At 38.8% G+C, this 24,693-nt stretch overlaps 5 protein-coding genes across 5 annotated transcripts in view; all 5 read right to left on the reverse strand.

Moving 5' to 3' along the window:
* Nucleotides 1-24,523, reverse strand: LOC125246659. The gene is made up of 4 exons (XM_048157635.1): nucleotides 24,195-24,523; nucleotides 11,896-11,913; nucleotides 3,925-4,272; nucleotides 1-369 (listed from the first exon to the last, which is right to left on the reverse strand). Exons 1-4 carry the CDS (start codon nucleotides 24,485-24,487, stop codon nucleotides 45-47), a joined length of 984 nt encoding a protein of 327 aa, XP_048013592.1. The 5' UTR covers nucleotides 24,488-24,523; the 3' UTR covers nucleotides 1-44.
* Nucleotides 1-24,693, reverse strand: part of bmb (brambleberry) — a 130,808-nt gene that overhangs the window by 46,881 nt on the left and 59,234 nt on the right. The window lies entirely within an intron of this gene.
* Nucleotides 5,192-5,727, reverse strand: LOC125246616 (histone H2A-like). Its single transcript, XM_048157593.1, has one exon. It carries the CDS (start codon nucleotides 5,678-5,680, stop codon nucleotides 5,294-5,296), a length of 387 nt encoding a protein of 128 aa, XP_048013550.1. The 5' UTR covers nucleotides 5,681-5,727; the 3' UTR covers nucleotides 5,192-5,293.
* LOC125246588 (histone H1-like) lies at nucleotides 6,566-7,451 on the reverse strand. Its single transcript, XM_048157563.1, has one exon. It carries the CDS (start codon nucleotides 7,263-7,265, stop codon nucleotides 6,645-6,647), a length of 621 nt encoding a protein of 206 aa, XP_048013520.1. The 5' UTR covers nucleotides 7,266-7,451; the 3' UTR covers nucleotides 6,566-6,644.
* LOC125246635 (histone H2B) lies at nucleotides 22,916-23,437 on the reverse strand. Its single transcript, XM_048157614.1, has one exon. The coding sequence runs from the start codon at nucleotides 23,367-23,369 to the stop codon at nucleotides 22,995-22,997; it is 375 nt and encodes a 124-aa protein (XP_048013571.1). The 5' UTR covers nucleotides 23,370-23,437; the 3' UTR covers nucleotides 22,916-22,994.

The raw sequence follows: 24,693 nt of genomic DNA on the forward strand, positions 1-24,693 counted from the left end.
GCTCTTAAAAGAGCCGTTGGGTCCATTCAGTACAACGAAGAAGTTTAACCTCCGAAGCCGTACAGAGTGCGTCCCTGTCGCTTCAGCGCGTACACAACATCCATGGCGGTCACGGTCTTTCTCTTGGCGTGCTCGGTGTAGGTGACGGCATCGCGGATGACGTTCTCCAGAAACACCTTCAACACTCCGCGGGTCTCCTCGTAGATCAGACCGGAGATGCGCTTGACACCGCCACGGCAAGCGAGACGACGGATGGCGGGTTTGGTGATTCCCTGGATGTTATCGCGCAGAACTTTACGGTGACGCTTGGCGCCTCCTTTTCCAAGTCCTTTACCACCTTTGCCTCTTCCAGACACGTTCAACACAACTCTATCAAGCGATGATAAAGAATGATAGACAAGGAGTGCTACTAGGAGGCCTTTTGCATTTGCTTACAGGACCTGAGAGAAACCAGCACCGCGTCACAAGGCGCAACACGCCCCTCCCCTCAATATAGTTCGAGCACAAAACACTGTGATTTCACCCTAACACTGATCTAACGAGGCCTGTGCTTTGTTTAATATTAAAAATCAACTTAAGATTCATTATTATAAGATCGTCATATAATCTACAGAGGTACTGAATGACAATGAAATGTGCTGGTCTAGATTGACAGTATAGTATATTTATTAGATAAGATATGTTTGCAGAATATAAATGATTTCAGGACTCTGTGATTTACACTGTAGGTCTCACTTTTGCACCTGCATAATAGTAAAATAGAATAATAATAACAAAAATTTTCAGAACAGACCATGTCGCTATTAGGCAGTAGCTAGAAGATTTGATAAAAACTGTGGACGAGCTTATTCAAAAGAGTTGGATAGTACCCAACTGCATGTTTGTTTGTTTGTTTTTGCCAGACTATTTGAAGATAAAAAGAAGTGGCAAAAACCTGGGTAGAAGGTCACTAGTTTAAAAAAAACGTTAAAGAATTAGTTCACTTTCAAATAAAATTTTCCTGATAATTTACTCACCCCCATGTCATCCAAGATGTCTTTCTTTCTTCAGCCGAAAAGAAATTAAGGTTTTTGATGAAATATACACACATATATATATATATATATATATATATATATATATATTCAATAGTGGTGTAAAGACACAGGTAGCTCACGAGACGAGACTCGAGATTGAGTTCTAGAGACGAGACAAGATTTGTACATACTATTTTTAAGAAATCTTCAATGGCGAAATACATAACTAGAAAAAAATATTCTGCAGGTGTATTTGAAATGTTTTAACTAATCATCTTATAATGAATGTCATTCAGTTCTACTTTCTGAGTCTGAATTATCATATGCAGTAAAAGACAACAATACTCAAGTACTGTAAAAGGTTTTGCTACTAACTCTACTGACTGACTTCTCTCCTGTATGATTTCAGTCTCTTCAGACCTTACTGTACATGATTTATGAGCTTCTACAACCTTTGACCTCCTAACTGAACTCCTTTCCACAAACTGATCATAGAAATAAAAACAGTATAAATAAAAATGGTAACACTTTACAATAAGGTCTCATTTATTAACATTAATGTATTAACCAACATCAACTAATAATGAGCAATAACTTTGCTACAGTATTTATTCATCTTTGTTTATGTTAGTTAATAAAAATAGTCATTCATTGTTAGTTCATGATAGTTCACAGTGCATTAACTAATGTTAACAAAACCTTACTGTTTGTGCTTAATAAGAAAAAGAAAAAACAGAAAACTGTTATTCATTTTTATGGTAACACTTTAAAATAAGTGCAACCATAATCGCACTTTCTCAATATTCACTCTCTCAATATTTTCTTTGATACAGAGCTAAGAGATGGTTGCAACTACACTGCCCAGCCTAAAATGGCTTTCATATTGAGAGATATCTGTATTCATCAGGGAGCTGCTTTCAAAATGCGGGGTATTGAAATTGCGTTTGAATATGTGCTAGCATTTACTTTAACTTTTGCGCATACTCTGTAAATATGGAGCGTCGGCGACCGTTATCCAACTGAATTCAATGTTTTTTATTTAAACACAGAGCAAAAGGACAGTGGAGGCGTAATGTAAACGAAGCGATGGCATATTCTTTCCTAATCATCCTAACACTCTGTCATGGCAACATCACGAGACTACTTTTCACCTCGACAAGAAATCTCGTCACATTTAGTCTTGCGAGATCTCGTGACACGAGATCTCGTCACACCCCTGATATTCAACTTACAGAACGAACGCAGCGCCAGATCCATTTTTTTCGTAAGTAGAATAGGGAAGGCGTAGGACATACAGCGTAAGGTTTTTGAAGAATATGAAAGTGCGGTTTTGGCGGGAACCACTTGGAAGGTGATTATTTGTTTATATAAAGCGTATGCATTTACATTATTTTCTAAAATGACAGATCGTTTTGCTAGATAGGACTCTTTTTCCTCGTCTGGTATCATTTAAAGCTCTTTGAAGCTGCACTGAAACTGTAATTTTGACCTTCAACCGTTTGGAGGCCATTGAAGTCCACTATAAGGAGAATAATCCAGGAATGTTTTCATCAAAAACCTTAATTTCTTTTCGACTGACGAAAGAAAGACATGAACATCTTGGATGACATGGGGGTGAGTAAATTATCAAGAAAATTTTATTTGAAAGTGAACTAATCCTTTAAGGCACTCTTTTGCAAAACACTAATCATATTGTGACCCACTAAAACACATATCACACCGTGATGCACGTGTTGGAAAACAGTAAACACATGTGGCAAAATTAAACAACTACAACACAGTTGTCATTGTTTACAAACAACGGCTCGAAAATGATGTGATCAAACCAGCTGTGGGAAATATAAGCCAGCTCAGAGTGCACAGGTGCATTGAATGATGTTACAGGCAATGGATGGAAACAAGATGAGGAAGAGGATGATGTGGGGAGTGTTGTCAAGGCTGGATCGGCACACCCGTCATTGCCTGTGCTGTGGACAAAGTCCTGGACCCAACACAAAGATGTGATGCAGAATGAATTTTGCAGTTGCACAACTTTTTTGAGTGTACTGTAACACTTTTCATTTACAGTTTTCTTTGACCTTTTGGGCTTTTGCATTTGAACTACAGTATTTTTACAGTATGCAAGTGCTATACAGACATTCAATATTCAATACAATACTATACTTTGACTACATACGGTGTACAATATATTCACCTTGGTTGCAATTACTGTTTTTTTTTTTTTTTTACATAATTACAAAATTTGTTTACTGTATACAACACTTTTTTTTCTGTAACTAGATGCTCTAGATTGAAGAAGATGATGTTTATGTAGTCTAATGAATGATCTTTAGTGTTTATGTATTGACTGATGTGTGTTTGATCTGAAAGCATTGTTTGATTTTGACATGGGTGAAATGATTTTGAAGCGATTGTTTGATTTTGACAGAAGAGTCAGGGGTTTCGTGAATGTAAGTTTAAAGATTTGGTTTGTGTTAAATGCTGTGAGAAAATGGGTGAAGGTTTCAAGAAATGCCGTCGCAATTGTGAAAAACTGAGAAGTTGTAACTCTACACTTATTTATGCTTTATACAAATACAGTGTATTTAAATAATTCTCTGTATTCCTTCAAGACACAATAAAACAAATACAAAAGGATTCATCTACATTTTTTTTTTTTTCTTACTATTATTAATACTCAATAGTACTGGCAATTTACGATGTAGAAAAAGATCCATAATGTTAACACAACTTTGGACTCAGTCGTTAAACTGGAAATTCCCTCGTTCAGTGTAATTTTGGTGGCTCTTAAAAGAGCCTTTGGGGTTTGATGTGGCTGATGCGGGTTTAGGCGCGCTCTCCGCGGATACGGCGGGCCAGCTGAATGTCTTTGGGCATGATGGTGACCCTCTTGGCGTGGATGGCGCACAGGTTGGTGTCCTCAAACAGACCGACCAAATAAGCCTCGCTGGCCTCCTGCAGGGCCATGACAGCGGAACTCTGGAAGCGCAGATCCGTCTTGAAGTCCTGAGCGATTTCTCGGACCAGCCGTTGGAAGGGCAGTTTGCGGATCAGCAGCTCGGTGGACTTCTGATAACGGCGGATCTCTCGGAGAGCCACGGTACCGGGCCTGTAACGATGGGGCTTCTTGACGCCACCGGTGGCCGGAGCGCTCTTACGGGCGGCTTTGGTAGCGAGCTGCTTCCTCGGGGCTTTGCCACCGGTGGATTTACGAGCGGTCTGCTTGGTTCTTGCCATTGCTGCAGTGAACTTCTCTCTGTTCTCCTTGCGCTGGAAATACTGCTCTGTGTTACACGCCTGCTTTTAAAGCATTGCGCGGCCATGAGCTCACAGTGTCGGGAGGGTGCCGAGGCTTGTGATTGGCTGACCTGTGACGTGTGCTTATGAATCCTAGCCAATGACTGCGCGTTTCCTCTTTTTCAAACAAGCAGAGGGTTTCCCGCTCAACGTACTTAGTTCTGTTTACTCAAACAGTGTAACACACCCAGACTCTTAATACTCACATTGCTTTATTTATTTTTTCTAAAATATTCACCTTATTCTTAGTGGTTGTACATATCTCGGATTTGAACAAAATCACATCATTTGTATAAAAGCACTACAACAAAACAAAACACTCGAGCCCCCCAAAAAACGATCTCTATCAAACAAACAAGTTATGTGACTATCACGCGTTCAAAACACTTGGTCCTGATATTGTATTTGTAAATGTCCATACAGAGCAATTATCGAAGTAATGTTTTTTATGAGTCATTTAATGTTTTGTTTTTTTATATTTATTATTATTTCGTAAAGTCAACCCACTGACTGGGTTTATGGTGTCATTACATCTTTTCAAACAAGCAGAGGGTTTCCCGCTCAATGTGCTTTGTTCTGTTTTGCTCATCAGTGTAACACCCGGTGGCGTTATACTTATATTGCTGTATTTATTATGATTTAATATGAAATATTCATCTTATTCCTAAAGATTGTGATGATCTCAAAATCATATCATCTGTATAAAAGCACTACAAAAAAAAAAAAAAAACAATCTGTATCAAAGTTACGCGATTTTCATGCATTAATAACACTTTGTTCTTGCTACTATTGTATTTATAAACCGAACATTCATACAAATAATTGTTTCGATAGGTCGTTTCTTAATATAGCTTTTTTTTTTTTTTTTTTTTTTTTTTTTTTTTAAGTTAAGGATTTATGGTGTTAAACCGCTCTCTATCAGATAAAATGGGTGGCTCTTAAAAGAGCCTTTGGGTTTCAAGAAAACAGACTGAAACCGCTTATTTGGATTTGGCGGGTTTCTCGGTCTTCTTGGGCAGTAGCACAGCCTGGATGTTGGGCAGCACACCGCCCTGAGCGATGGTCACTCCGCCCAGAAGTTTGTTCAACTCTTCGTCGTTGCGCACCGCCAGCTGCAGATGACGGGGGATGATGCGGGTCTTCTTGTTGTCCCGAGCGGCATTTCCTGCCAACTCCAGGATCTCAGCGGTAAGATACTCGAGCACAGCCGCCAGATAAACAGGAGCACCAGCACCGACGCGCTCGGCGTAGTTGCCTTTGCGAAGAAGTCTGTGAACACGGCCGACGGGGAACTGCAGTCCTGCCCTGGATGAGCGAGTCTTAGCCTTGGCTCTTGCTTTACCTCCGGTTTTGCCTCTGCCACTCATTGTTACTTGTAATTACAACTGCTTTTTCAAACGACGCTGAAAGAATGAAGAACTGAGTGTCGAGGTCCTGCCTTTAAGCGAACGTTCTTGTCGCTCATTGGTTGACAGTCTGTGAAGATTTCAAGCCAATCACTGAACTTCCCTCCAACACACATATTTCCAAACCCCACCCCCTTTTGGTGATCAGTTTTGGGTAAAAGCTAGGTAGAGCTGGGTAAACAGTAAACCTCAATAAAGTAAGCTTAATAATTTAAGGTTATTAAGATAAATAAATATTTATAACCTCTATTGTAGTTTACGGCATTTCTAAATAGACAGTCAGCATGTGTAAAACAATGTCAGTTGAACTAAAGTGGTGAAAAAACATTTTAACAAGCTTTACAAATAATTTACTTTGCCAAGATTAAGGACCGGTTTCACAGACAAGAGTTAGACTAAAGCTGGATTGGGCCTTAGTTCAAATAAGAATCATTTATAAACGTTCACTGGAGAGAGAGAAAAAAAAACATTACTGGTGTGCATGGCGCTGACAGATTATAAGACATGTCAGTACAAGTTACTTTCAATTAGAAAAGCTCAAACATACATTTTAATCTAACTAGCCTTTTCTGTGAAACAAGCTTTTTTTTCACATCCACCTGGAAGGGTAAACAAGGCCCACCATTATTATTATCTCAGGGTTCGTCCACTTGCAGGTGTATACTGAATTAGGTTTTTGAAACTACTAAGTATGAAGCCATGTTAAGTGTTTTCTCACGTTAATCACTGTAAAATGTCCCTCTGCTTTTTGTGATTTAAATACTGCGCCAGGAACACGCATGTTAACACATTTTAAACATTTACAATTATTTACTTCCATAACTATTAAAATAGCAGGTCAAATAATTAACATCAGAGTTTTGCTCTTTATTCAGAGGTAGTGGGTGGCTCTTAAAAGAGCCGTTGAGGAAAAACAGTAAAGACTTTATTTCTTTTTGGGCGCTGCCTTTTTAGGCTTGGCGGCTTTAGGCTTTGCCGCCTTAGGTTTAGCCGCCTTGGCCTTTTTGGGGCTCTTGGCTGCTTTCTTAGCGGCTGCTGGTTTCTTTGCCTTCTTGGGGCTCTTCGTCGCCTTCTTAGCGGCTGTGGCGGCGGGTTTCTTGGCCTTCTTGGGTGACTTCTTCACGGCGGGCTTCTTTGCCGCTGCGCTCTTGGGCTTTTTGGCAGCAGCGGGTTTCTTGGCCGCGGGCTTCTTCGCTTTAGGAGCCGCTTTCTTGGCCGGCTTCTTCTTGGTCTCGGCTTTCTGCTTGTTGAGCTTGAATGAGCCCGAAGCGCCGGTCCCTTTGACCTGCACCAAGGTGCCTTTAGTCACCAGGCTCTTGATGGCGATCTTGACGCGGGAGTTGTTCTTCTCCACGTCGTAGCCGCTGGCGGCGATAGCTTTCTTCAGGGCGGCGAGGGACACGCCGCTCCTCTCCTTGGATGCAGACACAGCTTTGACGATGAGCTCACCGACGCCTGGACCTGCTTTCTTGGCTTTCGCAGCAGACTTCTTCTTGGGCGCTTTGGCCGGGGCGGCAGCAGCCGGGGCTGGAGCAGTTTCTGCCATCTCTCTCTTTCGGATCAGATCTACAGTCTTTCAAACGCTGTCTGGTTTCAGCAATGAACAGCGCTCGAGCGCCGCTGCGCTCTTAAATAACACATGAGAACCTTATAGACTCAACCCGCCCTGCTCGGTGTCTGTGCGCCTCCACGAGCCCCTCACGATTGTGTTTTCTTCTCTTACATTTGGGACAAAACTGAAGCGGTAAAATAGTTTGTCGCAGTAAAAACAAAGTGAGCACCGAGCAGAGGTTCTGAACTTTCACTGGAGACTAAAATACGCGAAGAGGAAATGTTTCTTTTGCCTCCGTCAGACCAAATCCAAGTCGAGCATCAGCCACAGGGAAAAGCCGCGTGTACATTTGATGGATAGTTTTAATGGAAAAGTTGATAAAAGCCTGAACGCGTCCGCTGTGTGTTCAGAAAACAGTCTGAATGCAACTTTAATGAAATCAGCATTAGTGAGGGGCGTGAAGAGGCTTTCATACAGCTGTTGTTTTGGGCAGCTTGAAGCACACGAACATCATCCGGAAGATCCGAGTCTGTTTGTGACTCTCCTGTCTGGCCCTCATCTTCGCTCAGCAGATAATAATAATAATAATAATGTGTCATCGCTAAAGTATTAATATAATTTGTTAAATACGTTTTCATAAGCTGATTTACACCATATTACTAAATGAAAATGTAAATTGTCATATTTGTTTCTCCTTATTAAAATTATCCTTAAAATACAACGTATTTGTATCACTATGTATTTCTCTCCTTGTTCTAGCTTGTACTTTACTGGACAATGTTTGAAACTTTGCATTGCAACATATGTTGTCATTGCCTCCTGAAGACTGTATTCCTAATTTGTAAGTCGCTTTGGATAAATTAATCAGATAAAATGAAATGTAAATAATATAGCACAGGTCATTTTTTGTGGATATTTTGTGCCTCACACGTAAAACCAAACATTCACCATCTCTCTTTTACCCTGAACCAAAACTGAGAAAAGTTTGCGGCCTAAAACTACATCTACTCTGGACACTGCTGAACTTAAATATAATTTTGCCCTCAAAACTGATTGAACAATGATAGAGTTATTTTATTAATGAACTAACAGTATCAGGGTTTTCAACTTTGTTTGGCTGGTTAGTGATATTTTGAGAACATCAGTGACATGAGGTTTTAGTATCCAATAATTCATTTTTAATTTGTCTTAAAAATACAAATTACCCAATTACTGAAGCTCAATGTTGATTCACCTTTCAGAAACTGTCCCTGTTAACTTTGCTAATATTACCAGACAGTCAGATTTCTGACTGACTATTTTATTAAAAACAAAAAAGACATTTATTTTAGTTTGATCTTCATTTTGTGGCAAAAGTAAGTAAACAGAACTTTGGGTGTTTAGGGATAAAAGGAAAATCCACCAAAGGCTCAGTCTTTGCAAGTAAACATGGGTCATGGCTCACACTTTGTGTCAAATTTCATGAGAGAATTTTCCAAAAAAAAAAAAAAAAATCTAATTCATCAAATGCAAAATTGCAAAGTTTTCAGGTCTTTTACCATCTACCGTATATATTGTGAAAAGATTCAGGGAATCTAGGCAAGGTAGGAGACCTCCACTGAATGTGTGTGACCTTTGAGCCCTCAGACGGCATTACATTACGGGTATCATTTAACAAAACATGTTTGATATTGACTAAAAATGACACTACATATGTGCTTAAGAATTCAGTCAATTATTAGTATTATCATTAAAAATTTAATTTTGACACATGGGTGTGGTAGTATTTTTCAGAGCAGGGACTGCATGGACAGGGTAGAAAGAGAGTTAAAGGATTAGTTCACTTTCAAATAAAAATTCCCTGATACTTTACTCACCCCCATATCATCCAAGATGTCCATGTCCTTCTTTCTTCAGTCAAAAAGAAATGAAGGTTTTTGAAGAACCATTCCAGGATTTTTCTCAATATAGTGGACTTCAATGGAGCCCAAACGGTTGAAGGTCAAAATTACAGTCTTGACCATTTGACAAATAATACCAGACGAGGAATAAGGGTCTTATCTAGTGAAACGATTGGTCATTTTCTAAAAAAAAAAAAAAGTATATGCTTTATAAACACAAATGTTTGCCGCAAGTGCTTCCGCCAGACCGCCTTCCATATTCTTCAAAAAGCTTACGGCTGTATGTCCTACACCTTCCCTATTCAACTTACACTGCACCAGTTCCATTTTTTTTTTTTTTTTTTTCATAAGTTGATTACATCAAAAACCTTAATTTATTTTCGACTGAAGAAAGAAGGACATGGACATCTTGGATGACACGGGGGGTGAGTAAATTATCAGGAAATTTTTATTTGAAAGTGAACTAATTCTTTAAATGGCAAAATCCAAGTCTTCTGAAGAGACACAATAGCTTTATATGATAAACTTATTGATGTACATACTGTAATAAACATGGAAGTTCAAATGTATGTTCATGTGTGCCATATGAGAACAACAGAAGTAAGTAGGCCTAAATTAAGACAGAATTTAAATTTTTGGATTAACTAACCCTTTTTTTTAGTTTATTATTAAGGAATAGCCATTTTACTGTGAGAAAGAAAAGTATGCAGAGCTTCAGTGACAGTACATTAAACTACTTTATATAAAAGTAAAATAATGCAATGGGGGAACGTTTGTGGGTCATGGTATATAAACAAGTGGCAAATAGGTGTTAAAATAGAGAAACAAACCTTGGGAGAAACCAGGCTTAGTCGGGGGGCCAGTCCTCCTCTGGCGAACAGTGCTTTGTTATGATTCAGGTTGCTATCATAAGTCCGATAGGATCGCAACATTGCAAATAAAAGTATTTATTTCAGTTCCATCCAGTTGAGGATCGTATTCATCACGCCGGTATGGACGGTTGTTGAGGAACTGTGCCACTGGTTGTCGTGTTGATAAGGCCTTCACGATGAATGATCTAGTTGACTCAATCTCTGCTGATACTTCAGGGCTGCATTGTGGTCGTGTCAGGGCGCAGGTCCTCAATCTCACCTGGATACGGCCCGGATCCGTTCCCGGTTCCGGCTGACCTAATTTATGCAGCCTAATAATCCTTTAACGGATTTGAAAATACAAATTGATAATGTGTTATGTGTATGCCAGATGCGTTTTTAGTCTAGATTTAAACTGACAGAGTGTGTCTGCTTCCCGAACAATGCTAGGAAGATTGTTCCAGAGTTTAGGTGCCAAATAGGAGAAGGATCTACCGCCTGCAGTTGATTTTGATATTCTAGGTATTTTCAGCTGGCCTGAATTCTGAGATCGCAATAGACGTGAAGGACTATAATGCTTTAAGAGCTTGCTCAGGTACTGGGGAGCTAAACCATTTAGTGCTTTGTAAGTAATTAGCAAGATTTTAAAATCTATGCGATGTTTAACAGGAAGCCAATGCAGTGTTGACAGAACTGGGCTAATATGGTCATACTTCCTAGTTCTAGTAAGAACTCTAGCTGCTGCATTTTGGACGAGCTGTAGTTTATTTATCAAGCGAGCAGAACAACCACCCAGTAGAGCGTTACAGTAATCTTGCCTTGATGTCATGAACGCATGAACTAACTGTTCTGCATTTTTCATTGAGAGCATATGTCGTAGTTTAGATATATTTTTAAGATGGAAGAATGCGGTTTTACAGATGCTAGTAACATGGCCCTCAAATGAAAGATTGGTATCAAAGAGCACACCCAGGTTCCTAAGTGATGACAAAGACTTAACAGAGCAGCCATCAAGTGTTAGACAGTATTCTAGGTTATTACGTGAGGAAGTTTTGGGTCCAAAAATTAGAATCTCTGTTTTTTCTGTTGGTCTGTTGCTTTACATGGAAGGGGGAAACTCCTCAACCACCACCAATATGCAGCATCCACCTGGATGATGAGACGGCAGCCATATTGCCCCGCAGCTTATTGGTGGAGAGGAGACAGAGGGATGAAGCCAATCAGTCATAACTTGATTTTGTGTTCTGTTGTCCCTGCTTTTCAAGTTAACTTAACCTCACAGTCCACTCTTAAGAAAGGCTTGTTTGAGAATTATGAAGCTTGAATGATTCAACAATAGTGAGTATGGTTCAACAATAAGTGACCATCTTCATACTATTCTTCATACATGCTCTCTCCCACACTCTCACTCTCTTTCCACTCCAAACTTGTCAGCTGACTGTGGGCATTTTACTTCTTAAACCAATTATATTTTCGTCTCAACCCTCTTGAGCCAAACATGTCATAGTTGTTAAAGTTTAAAGCTGTTCCTTAGCTGCTGTCAGTTGTCATTTCAGGCAAATCAACGCAACCCTCTTCCACCCCGTTCACCTCCAGTCGTCATTGCATTCAGCTCCCATGGATCCTTCCACTGTATTCATCAAGAGCTGAAAATGGTTGATGGTTATGTAGATAAGACCCTTATGTCTCGTCTGGGATCGAGACGCTTTGAAGCTGCAATGAAACTGTAATTTGACCTTCAACCAAAGTCCACTATATGGAGAAAAATCCTAGAATGTTTTCATCAAAAACCTTCATTTCTTTTCGACCAAAGAAAGAAAGACCATATTGGATGGCATGGGGGTGAGTAAATTATCAGGAAATTTTCATTTGAAAGTGAACTAATCCTTTAACAAATGCTTTAAAGTAGGCCTATTGTTCATGTTTACTAAATAATTAGCTAATGTTAACAAATGGAACCTTATTGTAAATGTTACCAAACAATAATAAAGAATCAGGACATTTTCAGTTAATATCGAGGGTATGATTTAGTCCAGAATGTAAAAATGTTTAAGTGTAAACATGTTTAAAAAATAAATAGCTCATTAAGTCTTTAACGGTTTCACAGACAGATCTTAGATTAAGGCAGCTGCCTGGATTAGGCCTTAGTTCAATAAGACATTTAAGATTTTATAAATGTCATCAAGGGAAGCAGGTCAAGGAGATGTCAAGGAGATGACGTGAAGATGCCGGATGGCAAATCTTTTAGTAATAGCACTGATTTAACCCACTGCTTATCACTCAATAAAAGAATCACATTGCTAAGTGTTTTTGAAAGTTTTGATGTTGTTTGGTTTAATAATTAACATTATTACCTTTTGCGAGTCTGACTCTCACTCCTCCGCTCGTGAATTAGCAGAACTTGAACGGGGACATTCAAAAATGCTAAACAAGAAAAACGCTTCATGTGGCTTAATGCACCAAGACAAACACAAAATTCTGTACATATCTATTAAAGCAGTGGTTCCCAAACTGGGGGGTACGCGAGGTGACAAAAGGGGTGACAAAATGCTGAGGAAGCCTCACTTTCTGTCGATTCACTTTGAGTGTCGGAGTGTTCAAACCCCAAGATCTTACTTTACTAGTATAGGTTTTCATTCAGACTTATTCAATTACATTTTTAAATACACAGTCATATAAGTAATTTGAAGAATATCAGTTATTTCAGGAAAAAAAAAAAAACAAATCCCATATGCAATTCATAGGATATGTGTAGGCTACATTATTCTTCTATTACATCATATTGATATTCATACTGGCATTAAATGCCACAGTTTAATGGGTAAATTAATTTTATCACAGAGAGAAATTCAGCACACACAACACACCCACTGTTAGGCTTTTATTTGAGCACGTAACATGAAACTATCAATGAAATGTGGTAGCTGCTGCTCGCTTTGTCCGACGAAGCTTCTTTCAGAGGTTTTTTGGCTGTTTTATTTTTTACTAAACACCAGATGGCGTTGTTTTCGACACTCGAAGCTCGAAGCACTTGAATCTTTTTCCCGAAATGAGGGGAAAGCCACAGTGCTTCATGAGGCTTCATTTGCCCATCACTCAGGGTACTTCTCAATTCTTATTTGTGCATCCTCGTTTCCTTTCCTCGCTTCCTTTCCTCGCGTCTTAGCTCCACCCCTTCAGGATGCGAGGGAAGGACGCAAGGAAAAGATGCGAGGATGGAGGAATTGAATCAAGTGAAATGATATATCCTCGCTCTCTTTAGCGTCACTTCAAAGCGTCATCAGTTGCACTCGAGGAATCTATCCACATGTTGTTAAAGTTTGGTTATTTAAAAAATGATAATAAATATTAATAAAGCAAGATGCCCCGTTGAAATATATGAGGTATAAAGTTTATTTAAACTGTAAAAGTAAAGCATACATTTAAATTATTGTGACAGATATGAAGGGGGAGGAGAATTTATGCCTGCGTCAGGTTTCTCGACGAGAAAGACTTCCGCAAAGGATGCACCGGTGTATCCTCGCTCATGACTCCTCAGGAAGCCTCCTCACTCCTCGATCCTCGCCTCCTCGCGGTGCAATTAGAGAATTGATATGTCCTTCAAGATGGCTGAGCTCGATCGTTTTCCGGGTCATAGGATGGAGGACGGAGGAGCGAGGAGACGAGGAGGGATATTGAGAAGCACCCTCATTGGTCGTTTCTCAATATGCGTACTTGTCTGTACTTGTGTTCTTGTGGACTTGTGAAACGTCATCAGTCGCTGTCCAAGTACTGTTCCAATTCAAAGTTCGCATCTAGCCAAGTTCAGTTCAAATCCCCGGATGTGTTCTTGATCCGCCTCTTTTATCGAGGATGCATCGAGAGGTGACTTGTGCAGACTTGAGACAGCCAGGTATCCCAGAATGCATCTCGCACTAACCAGCAAGCGTCAATAGTAAAGGAGAAAACCCGCATAATTTAAACATATTACTGTTATTATGTCATGATATGTAGTTTTAAGAGTTTTTCAGGCAAGAATGTGCTGGTTTAAAGCTCAAATTTGTGGTTTATTGATAAAAATAGCGCCTTTCTGACAATTTGATCTGAGAGCAGCCTTACCTCGGCTAGTCCTTCTGACGTTTGCCGCTGGCTCCGTTTTGGCTGAGGCCAACGTGACGTTTCATAACTTTATATATGGCTATTTAACTTTTGTATCCTACTAAAGCGCTGATTTTGTACCCTTGACTGAGTTTGCTTTATTTCTTATTGTATATACTTACCTTTTATAATGCCTATTATTGATCATTAAAACTGACATAAAACAAATAGAGACATGGTTTTGTTTTATGTAGCCTATTTCATTTTATTACAGTGAAGTTAATCAGAGTATGCACAAATAGTATTACATTTAATATTTTTGAAATATATACGAAAAGAGGAAGGGTTGTTTAATATTTCGTTTTGTTATAAATATATGCAGACATTGCAGATAATCAATCACTCGTTGCCTGAGACTATTAATATGTTTTTGTTTGTTTTTTAAATAAAACGAAAAGTGTCAGAGTGGTGTTTTATAACAAATTTAGTTTTATTGTTGGCTAAAACATACATAAAGAGATAACCGGAGAAGCCAGAGCGAGCTGAGTGACGTTATCAAGAACGCTGCTGTTCCATTTGCAGAATCACTGGACTTGTGTTCTCCCGTCCACGGGAGTTCGTTCTCCTGAGTCGGACTTGCCAAGTCCCAACTACCAAGAATGCGAGTCCGAAGTTTGCGAACTTGGTTTTGAGAAAAGGCCATTGTCAAAACGGCGGCGGCGCCCCGGCATGCAACGAGGCATGACGTCGGTTCGCATTCTCTAATCTAAGGTATGTCAGTACAAGTTGCTTTCAGTTAAAATATCTCAAACATGCATTTTAGTCCGAGACAGCCTGGTCTTTGAAACCAGTCTGTGAAATATATCTTTACTGACATCTTTGACACAAGTTAAGCATCAAAACTTACAACAATACTCTTCCTACTACTAATGAAAACTGCACGACGTTTTTTTTTTTTTTTTTTGAAAAAAAAAAAAGATTATGTTTGTAAATACTTATGACTGTTACATCTAGTGGTAATGATTTACATTACACTTGATTTCCACCAAATATTATTTCAAAACAAGAAAGTCTGTACTTAGTCTATGCAATTACCATTGTTCTGAAAACATACAAATTTTGATATAAATAAGTTAATTTACCATACCATTCAGGAGAGCATTTGATGAGTAAATACTGATTTAAATATCTAGAAACTTTACCTGGGAAGGACTGATCACTGCCAGATTCGCAGCGACTCGCTAGTAGCTCGTGTGAGGGTTGGCTCTTAAGTTTAATATTGTGGAGATCTTAAAAAGAAGAACTAAGTAATCTGCAAGTAATCCTGCAAGACAGAATGGAAGGTATTTTATTACATTACATTCAAGTTGTCAATTTATACATAACTAGGATTTCCTTCTGTAAAGAGTGTTGCATAATTAAATGTTAAATGCATTTATGTAATAAGTTCACTGATATGTGGGCATTGCATTATTAAAAGTATGTCTTTAATAGCAAGCTATATTTATTTATTTATTTAAAAAAAATAACATCTCATGCAAGCATAACATTGTCAGCAGTGTAACTGATTATGACAAAAATAATCGAATATCTGATGTCATGTGCCAAGTCAAATTATAATTTCCACTCTTGCAAACAGAGGTAGGTTATGAGGTGTGGAGAGACATCAGGTATCATTGGAACATTTAGGCCCAATTTGTAATCATTTAAAATAATTCAATGGAATTAAAATAAACTTTCTGACATGTGTGGGACGTCCGACTGTCCAAGAGGGGCACTGCTAAAACCAACACGTACATACCATTGCAAATATTTGCCTTTGCAGCTTTCTGTCTCCTCCGTTCATTTACAAAAGGCCCTTCTAAGTAAGTAGTAAGAACGGGTTGGAATGCAACATAGACCAGATGTAATTGGGAAGTGGATAGTGATGGGAAGTTCAGATCATTTTACCGACTCAGACTTTTGAGTCTCGTTCAGCAAAATGAACAAATCTTTTTTCGAGTCATTTCGTTCATTTTAGCAAAATGTAATTAAAATGTTATGTGTTACTTCCCCAACACATACTTATGCAAACGTTGATCACACTATAAACAATACAAAACTACAATGCTATAAGATACAGAAAAGATTAATTAATTCTTTACCTGGGTCTTCAGTTTATGATAAGCTCACCTCACCTCTTGTCTGACAAGTCTTTGGTTTTAAGTCATTCCTTAATCATGTGACAGACCCATACGCTAAACCAATGCACTCTGAGCCGGAAAGAGAATTGATTAGTTCATTTCATGAGTCTTTCAGGTTTTTGAGTCGTTCCTAATCACGACAGACCCATATGGATGTGTTGAAATATTTGAACTTCTGCGGTTAGACTGTATGCGACTGGCCGACCGGATATGATGTATTCTAATAAAAACTATAAGCATGAAGTTAGAATTACCAATATTTTTAACACTTAAATGTTATTCTGTAAACACTATTTCTGTAAAATGGTGGTTATTAATAATTATGTTAAAAAAATATATTTTATGATTATTAAATCAATTTTTACGTTAATTAGCTCTGTAAAATCTATGTTTTTATTTTAGATGTATTGAGGGTCATTTGCTTTGTATGGATATACTCATACATGCATTAACGTTACATTCATTAAAATCCTTCAGTTTACCATGGTGAATAAGCCGATCGAGGGTAATGGTTGCTTCACGACCAATTTCAAAGTTCCATGCCACTACAGCTAGGTGGCAAAATGCGACAATCGGATGCGAATGTCGTGTGCAGTGGAAAGGCGGCTTCAAGGAACGACTCAAAAACCCAAAAGACTCATAAAATGAACTAATCAATTCTCTTTCCGGCTCAGACTGCATTGACTGAAATCGGTGAACTACTACAGTACAGAACCTATAGAATATTGCGCATGCGTGACTGAACGAATCACCCCCCGAGACGACTTGTTCTTCCCGAGTCACATTAAAGATTGGTTCAAAATGAACGAATCGTTCAAGAACGACACATCACTAGAAGTGGACTGAGTCCTGTCCTTTCATCGATGTCGGTCTGCTTGTTTGGTGTGCACCAGGGTTTGGATGGCAGCGTTCACACTAACTGATATAAACCACACTAACAGAGATATCACACCAGAGTTTATTTTAACCAAACTAATCCTGAAAAAGTGTGAACACACCCGGTTTTTTGTTTGTTTGTTTGTTTGTTTGTTTTTTATAACAGTTGCCACTACTACTCTCAAAAAATGTTTTGATACATCACATGTCTGGTTCAGGACAGGTTGGTTCACAAATCACTTTTGAGTTTGAGTTTGTTCAATATTACAGGTTTTCTGCAGGTCCTTGAGGCCAGATTTACAACTTAGTTGCACGTGATCTACTGATGACAAGAAAATGAAAGAACACAGCCACAGCCAGATCATTTCCATAATGACCAACATAATCTACCAAGAGCAGCACAAATTAGCATCTGGTTTTGGGCACTACATAATGGCGCACATACCAGTAAATTAACTAGACTTTAGTAAATCATCTTGCATGATTCATTTAAATATTCTCCTCCCATAAATTTTGCATCTGAAAGGGAAACTCCTACAAGTGCAACAAGGTCAGCTGCAAAAACAACCCTGTCCATGCCTCTTCAGCACTAATTTTTCACTGCGTGCCTTTAGTAAATCCTGACAGTAGTTTTTTTTAATGCCAAAAGAGGTTTTGCGCTGACACAAGCTTAGTAAATTTGGCCCCTAAAGTCTTAAATTCAGTTTGATCAAATTTAGACCAAAATGGTATAACAGAAGTCTTAATTGTTTTAAGTGGTCTTAAAATAGGCGGAAATGGAAAAACAGGAATCATGAGTATTTAACTTCAAAAGGCTATGATTTTATTAAACATTTCACTCAATGTAAATGTGCGACTTCTCTCTGGGCTGCCCGTCATAGGAAAGACTAAGAACATTATTTAAAGGGGTGGTTGATTATGATTACACTTTTTTAACTTTAGTTAGTGTGTAATGTTGCTGTTTGAGCATAAACAACATCTGCAAAGTTACAATGCTCAGTTTAATGCAAAGGGACATATTTTCTTTTGCAGAATTCTCCATTTAAGGACTACAAAATTAAAAGGAACACTTTGAAAACACATCAAGATCTCAATGTGGAAAAATATCATGCTGGATATCTATACTGATATGGACTGGGACTGCTTGAAAATCATCAACCTACAGAGGACTGAATTCAAAGACACCCCGAAAATCAAAGTGAAAACATGATGCAGCAGGCTAGTCCATTTTGCTGAAATTTCATTGCAACAACACAAAATGGTACTCGGTAGTTTGTATGGCACCCACATGCTTGTATGCATGCCTGACAACGTCGAGGCATGCTCCTAACAAGCTCCACAGTGCTGGGCAGTGAGCACAGGGCCCACTAGAGGACCTCGGGCCCTCAGGCCACCCTCATAAAGTCTGTTTCTGCTGGAGGTCATTTTGTAGCGCTCTGGCAGTGATCATCCTGTTCCTCCTTGCACAAAGGAGCAAATACCAGTCCTGCTGATGGGTTAAGGACCTTCTACGGCCCTGTCCAGCTCTCCTAGAGTAACTGCCTGTCTCCTGGAATCTCCTCCATGCTCTTGAGACATGCTCTTGAGAACCTTCTGGTAATGGCACGCATTGATGTGCCATCCTGGAGGAGTTGGACTGCCTGTGCAACCTCTATAGGGTCCAGGTATCGCCTCATGCTACCAGTAGTGACACTGACCCTAGCTAAATGCGAAACTACTGAAAAACAGTCAGAAAAGATGAGTAGGGAAAATAGTGTCAGTGGCCTCCACCTATAAAACCATTCCTGTTTTGGGGGTCATCTCATTGTTGCCCATCTAGTGCACCTGTTGTTAATTTCATTAACACTAAAGCAGCTGAAAATGATTAACAACCGCCTCTGCTACTTAACTGACCAGATCAATATCCTAGGAGTTTAACTGACTTGATGCTGTTCTCTGATTAAAAGTTTTCCTTTAATATTTTTGAACAGTGTATATCGCACATCTTATCCTGAGTAATCAAGACAAGGCTTTGTAAACGTGTATTTCCAACATACTATTTAAGTAATATTTACTAAAAAAATTTACTGCTGGATTTGGCTGATGCAATAAACCCTTTTCACGTGTTCTTTTTTTTTATATTGCAACATATATCTAGCATTTGTTCAATTTAGCAATTTCATATTTTAGGGTAATTTTATATATATATATTATATATTTTATAACAGCGTTGTCTACATTCTTTAACAGTCCGCCTGGAAACGAATGCAGTGACACCAAACACCCTTGTGGAAGATGAATGCCATCATGTTTACAACTGTGACAATGAGCGCTAAACACTGGATTTTCAAAAAGTATGTGAAGTACGCGGCTCCATTGTTGCAGTAAACTTGCATACCATTCTTGAATTAATCATTTATTAGATGCATGCCGGTCAGTTATTGTAGGGACATCGACTTTACATTTTCACACCCCTAAACATGACACAGAACAAAACAACCTGTTATTGGTTGCTTTACATGTCAGTCAAACGTCCACTTGGGCGGTCCTTGGTCAATAAAAGCTGCATAGAGTCCAGACCCAGTGTTGCCAGACGTATGATAATTATCGTATTTGTACGATAATTTTGACCTCTGTACAATGTACAATCAATAGTGAAAAAAAATCCCATAATGTATGATAATTTCAGAATTTTGTGACACTTCAAATGATGGTCATTGTAAGGGCTCCTATATTCATTGATCTAGCTGTGGAGAATGTGAACGTTGTTAGGCATCTCTTCCATATCTTCTCAATCAATCATCGTGGAGAATGACTCTCTCTCACGAGCACAAGTTAACATTCCTGCCGCAGAGCTTTTAGGTCAGTTGTTTCCCACTAAGGCACACCTAGTTATTTATCTATTGTGGTAATATGCAGGTCACGTCAAAAATGTATTGGTCTAGATAGCTGTATTCTGTACGTTTAACTTGTCAAGTCACCTTTTATTTATGTAGCGCTTTCTGTACTGCAGATTGTGTCAAAGGAGCTTTACAAAGATAGAGGGAACATAATTTTGGCTGCACAGCAGCTAAAATAGCGTCATTGTCCAGCTTAAGTAAGTTTTGATTCATTCCGTTGTAAAAATCATCAGTTATTAATTTAGTTATTTATCTATACTAAAAACTTGTGTACGATAATTTCATAAATTCCAAATACGATACTTTTGAGCTTCTGGTATGATACTTGGACATTTACAATCTGGCAACACTAGTTTAGACCTTCTGCCATCAGTCTGAAGATCTGGCTATGTGAGACTACTGTCGTGGTGATGAGTGGAGCCTGACGTTATGACAACAGTAGCACAGTGCATCATACGAAATGCTTTATTCAATGACCAACTGTTAATAGCAGTATTGTTAAATTACATTAAAATGTGTTTACTGAAATTATTATAAATATATTGGCGCTGACTCAGGTGAATTATGTTTCTGCTACACAAAGTATTTGAGTTGTTTTTATGAGGAAAACTGACTTTAAATTATTTAAAGACCCCCTGTGGTGAAAATCAAGTTTTTAATGTTGTTTATCTATGTAGTGTTTTTAATATGCTTTAAGACAAACCATGTGCAAATTCATAAGTCAGCACCATTGCTGAGTATTTTATGTTTGAAACTGCAGTAAACCAAAAACCCGCAGTTTGAAATCGTGGGTGTTTGTGACATCACAGACTACCTTGTAACCAATCACAACAACATGCCGGCAGGCTTTAGCATATCACTATGACTGCTCTGAAGCAGGAAAGTCTCGAGAGAAGCCAGGTTATCCCGGTAAATTTTCTGTTGATATGAACAATTGTGTAGATTTAGCAATATAGCGAGTCTATTACAATATTATGATGAACTATAAGCCTTTCTCCACTAACGTTCTGAGTTGTTCAAAGCGTTTGTAAGGATACTGATTGTTAGAAGGCAGCTGTCTGACTCTGAGATGAAGAACAGGAACATGGTTTCTGTAACATTAGCAACACATTATTAGCTGTTTGATAACGTAGTCAAGCAAAAGGCTAATTATATTAATTCATATTAATGAATGACAGAACTGTCACAAGGGCTGTGCCAAGTGTGCGAGCGCATAGGGGCTCGCGACAAAGTAAAGTGACAGCTGACTTGAAGTAAAGCCAATAAAGTTCATGTTTTTGTCCTTAGAAATATTTTAATACTAAAACATAGCTAAAACAATATTGCTTTGAGCGTGTGACCATGATTCATGTGCATATGTCAGTCAGTGTGTCCTCGCAAGCCAAGTTCTGATAGAGCTATTAGGTGACTTTCAGTCTATTATAAATTCTGATTTTGGCCGCCTCTGGAATGGATCAAACCATAGATATTAACCTACCTGATAAGTTCAAGTAAATACACTGGAAATCCGTGCTCATTCAAGGATGTGCATTTACTATACATATGTGTTACTATATATATATATATATATATATATATATATATATATATATATATATATATATATATATATATATATATATGCATAGCCTATACTCTCTGAACAGCTGCGGGCGATTGGAGGCGGGGCTAATTTGCATATTCATTGATCCTTGTATATTAAATCAGGCTAGGGTGTAGAGTCAAGCTATTTTAAAGCTGCTCTAAGTGATGTCATGCGTTTTTAGGCCAAAACATTTTTTGTCACATACGGCAGCAAACATCTCCTCACTATCCGCTAGCTGCCTGTCCCCTGAACACACTGTAAAAAAAATGTGGTCTCTGTAGTCGCCACAAGCTCCAAAAACGGCAACAAAAACTACCTGGTGCAGCCTGGACCACGAAACATAATAAACATGCTCCAGCCAATAACCGGCAAGAATAATTTTAAATGTGTGCATTCATGACTGTTTCAGGAAGCATGGAGGGGAGGGGGAGGAGGAGGAGGGAGGGTCTAGCTAACCTCTGTTTTGTTTGACAACACTTCGAACGTCAACAGGAAGTTATTCCCAGGATCGCTTAGAGCACCTTTAAGTTATGAAGAATTTTTTTTGACTTGAATTTTTTTTAAATATGTCATTTTGGTGATCAAACATGAGTTTTACTACAGGGGGACTTTAAGTGTGACATGAAAAGGCTATTTGGTCAAACACAAATTAGATGAATTCAAAATACTTAGAATATACTGATGCAAATAGTTGCCTCTTTTTTTTCTTGTAAAACTAGGGCAATATTTTTTTTACAGTTTACATAAACACAACAGGAACTAAAAAAAACATTATTTAATAAACGTAATTTTGGCATGCCAAAATATTCTATATAATTATTCACACTAGTGTGCTTTACTGTTTAACTATGAAGTTTATTTTGAAATGCTTTTATTTAATCCAAAAGTGGAAAGATTATCAGACTTCATTGTAAAAATTCCCTCCTGGCAAGTGAATTTCACTAAAATGTTTTATTAGCGCAAACTATTAAAATAAGAATTCAACTCAAATGCTCCTGCCTACAGTAAACCATATATAACATACTTTGTAAGTAAACGTGATTCTAATTAATTTGTAGATTTCTCATGATGTAGCAACTGTCGCTAATGAGCTCAAGTTTTGAAGTGTTTTAACAGAACTGTACAAAATTTGGAAATTAATATTAAAGGACTAAAAATCAAGGTTTCATAATTGTATTTAAATATGAATAATTTGTCCAACACCGAAAAGTCTAACGTTACTCCTAATCCCTTTAACTGGGTCATCTTCTATAGAAAACTTATTTTTCTCTCATTCAATCTTTTGATATTATTATTTAGATTTCAACATTCTACAAACAACTTTGCTCTTTAGTGAGAAAATAGGTGGCTCTTAAAAGAGCCTTTGGGTCGCTGAGAGTCTCGGTTGAATCTCTACTTGGAGCTGGTGTACTTGGTGACGGCCTTGGTGCCCTCGGACACGGCGTGTTTGGCCAGCTCTCCGGGCAGCAGCAGACGCACGGCGGTCTGGATCTCTCTAGAAGTGATGGTGGAGCGTTTGTTGTAGTGAGCGAGACGAGACGACTCACCGGCGATGCGCTCGAAGATGTCGTTGACGAAAGAATTCATGATGCCCATCGCCTTGGAAGAGATGCCGGTGTCAGGATGAACCTGCTTCAGGACTTTGTAGACGTAGATAGCGTAACTCTCCTTCCTGGACCTCTTGCGCTTCTTTCCTCCCTTACCGGCGGTCTTCGTAACGGCCTTCTTGGAGCCCTTCTTAGGCGCGGACTTTGCTGGTTCAGGCATGATGCTTTTTGAACACAAACTTCTCAAAGCAATGTGAAATCAAAAGCGACACTGAGATATTTATTCACCGCCCTATGCTAATTTACGAAGATACAGATTGACTCTTTTAATAGGCCAAACCCATAAACTCGTATTTCATTGGACAACTCAAAGCATCACGAGCGGAATAAGGGCCAATCACATGCGCCGCCGCCAACCGCTCAACGTTTGAACTACACTCTGTTTCCTTTGTTTCGTTTTCCGCTCTTTTCATTATTAGTTTGAGAAAATAAGCAATTCTAGACAAATATTTGTGAACCATCTTATAAGTTTGAAACCCTCTTGAGGAAGTTTTGGAGGAAAGAGACAATTAATGCTCAGACACTCTTTAAAAGCAGTTTTTGATCTGGATTTCATTGTTTCATGAAACTACTTAATTTCAACAGGGATAGTAAAAGCTCATTTGTGCAAAACAAATACCAGTTTCATTAATGTTTTCTGCATTTTCAATTCTGATAACTTTGGTCCCATTCTGATCCATTTTTTTTTTTGCAAAACACCTAATTCGTAAAGCGTTAAACATTGTTTAATTAAACAAAATAGCATCGTGAGCCATTTGTATTTTGGATATCATCTGTCGATTATATATTAAGAGAATAAAGTCAAAAAGCACTGATACAAAGTCATTTATAAACTAATGACGTTTATTCTCGATCTTGAAAATCTAAGAGTTTTATTAAGTAATTTTCATCGACTCTTTATATGATAGAGTGGGTGGCTCTTAAAAGAGCCGTTGGGTTGGTGTAGTTGTTCCTGATTTCAGAAGTTTATCCTCCGAAGCCGTACAGAGTGCGTCCCTGTCGCTTCAGCGCGTACACAACATCCATGGCGGTCACGGTCTTTCTCTTGGCGTGCTCGGTGTAGGTGACGGCATCGCGGATGACGTTCTCCAGAAACACCTTCAACACTCCGCGGGTCTCCTCGTAGATCAGACCGGAGATGCGCTTGACACCGCCACGGCGAGCGAGACGACGGATGGCGGGTTTGGTGATTCCCTGGATGTTATCGCGCAGAACTTTACGGTGACGCTTGGCGCCTCCTTTTCCGAGTCCTTTGCCGCCTTTGCCTCTTCCAGACATGTTTAACACAACTCTATCACAGGATGATGAAGAATAGAAGTCGAGTGTTAGTAGGAAGCCTTTTACATTTGCTTACAGGACCTGAGAGAAACCAGCACCGCGTCACAAGGCGCAACACGCCCCTCTTATTTTTTGTCAGACTGTTTGAAGATAAAAAGAAGTGGCAAACACCTGGGTACAAGGCCACTGGTTAAAAACTGTATTAA

The sequence above is a fragment of the Megalobrama amblycephala genome, linkage group LG15 (genome assembly GCF_018812025.1).
Source record: "Megalobrama amblycephala isolate DHTTF-2021 linkage group LG15, ASM1881202v1, whole genome shotgun sequence".
Classification (NCBI taxonomy): Eukaryota; Metazoa; Chordata; class Actinopteri; order Cypriniformes; family Xenocyprididae; genus Megalobrama; species Megalobrama amblycephala.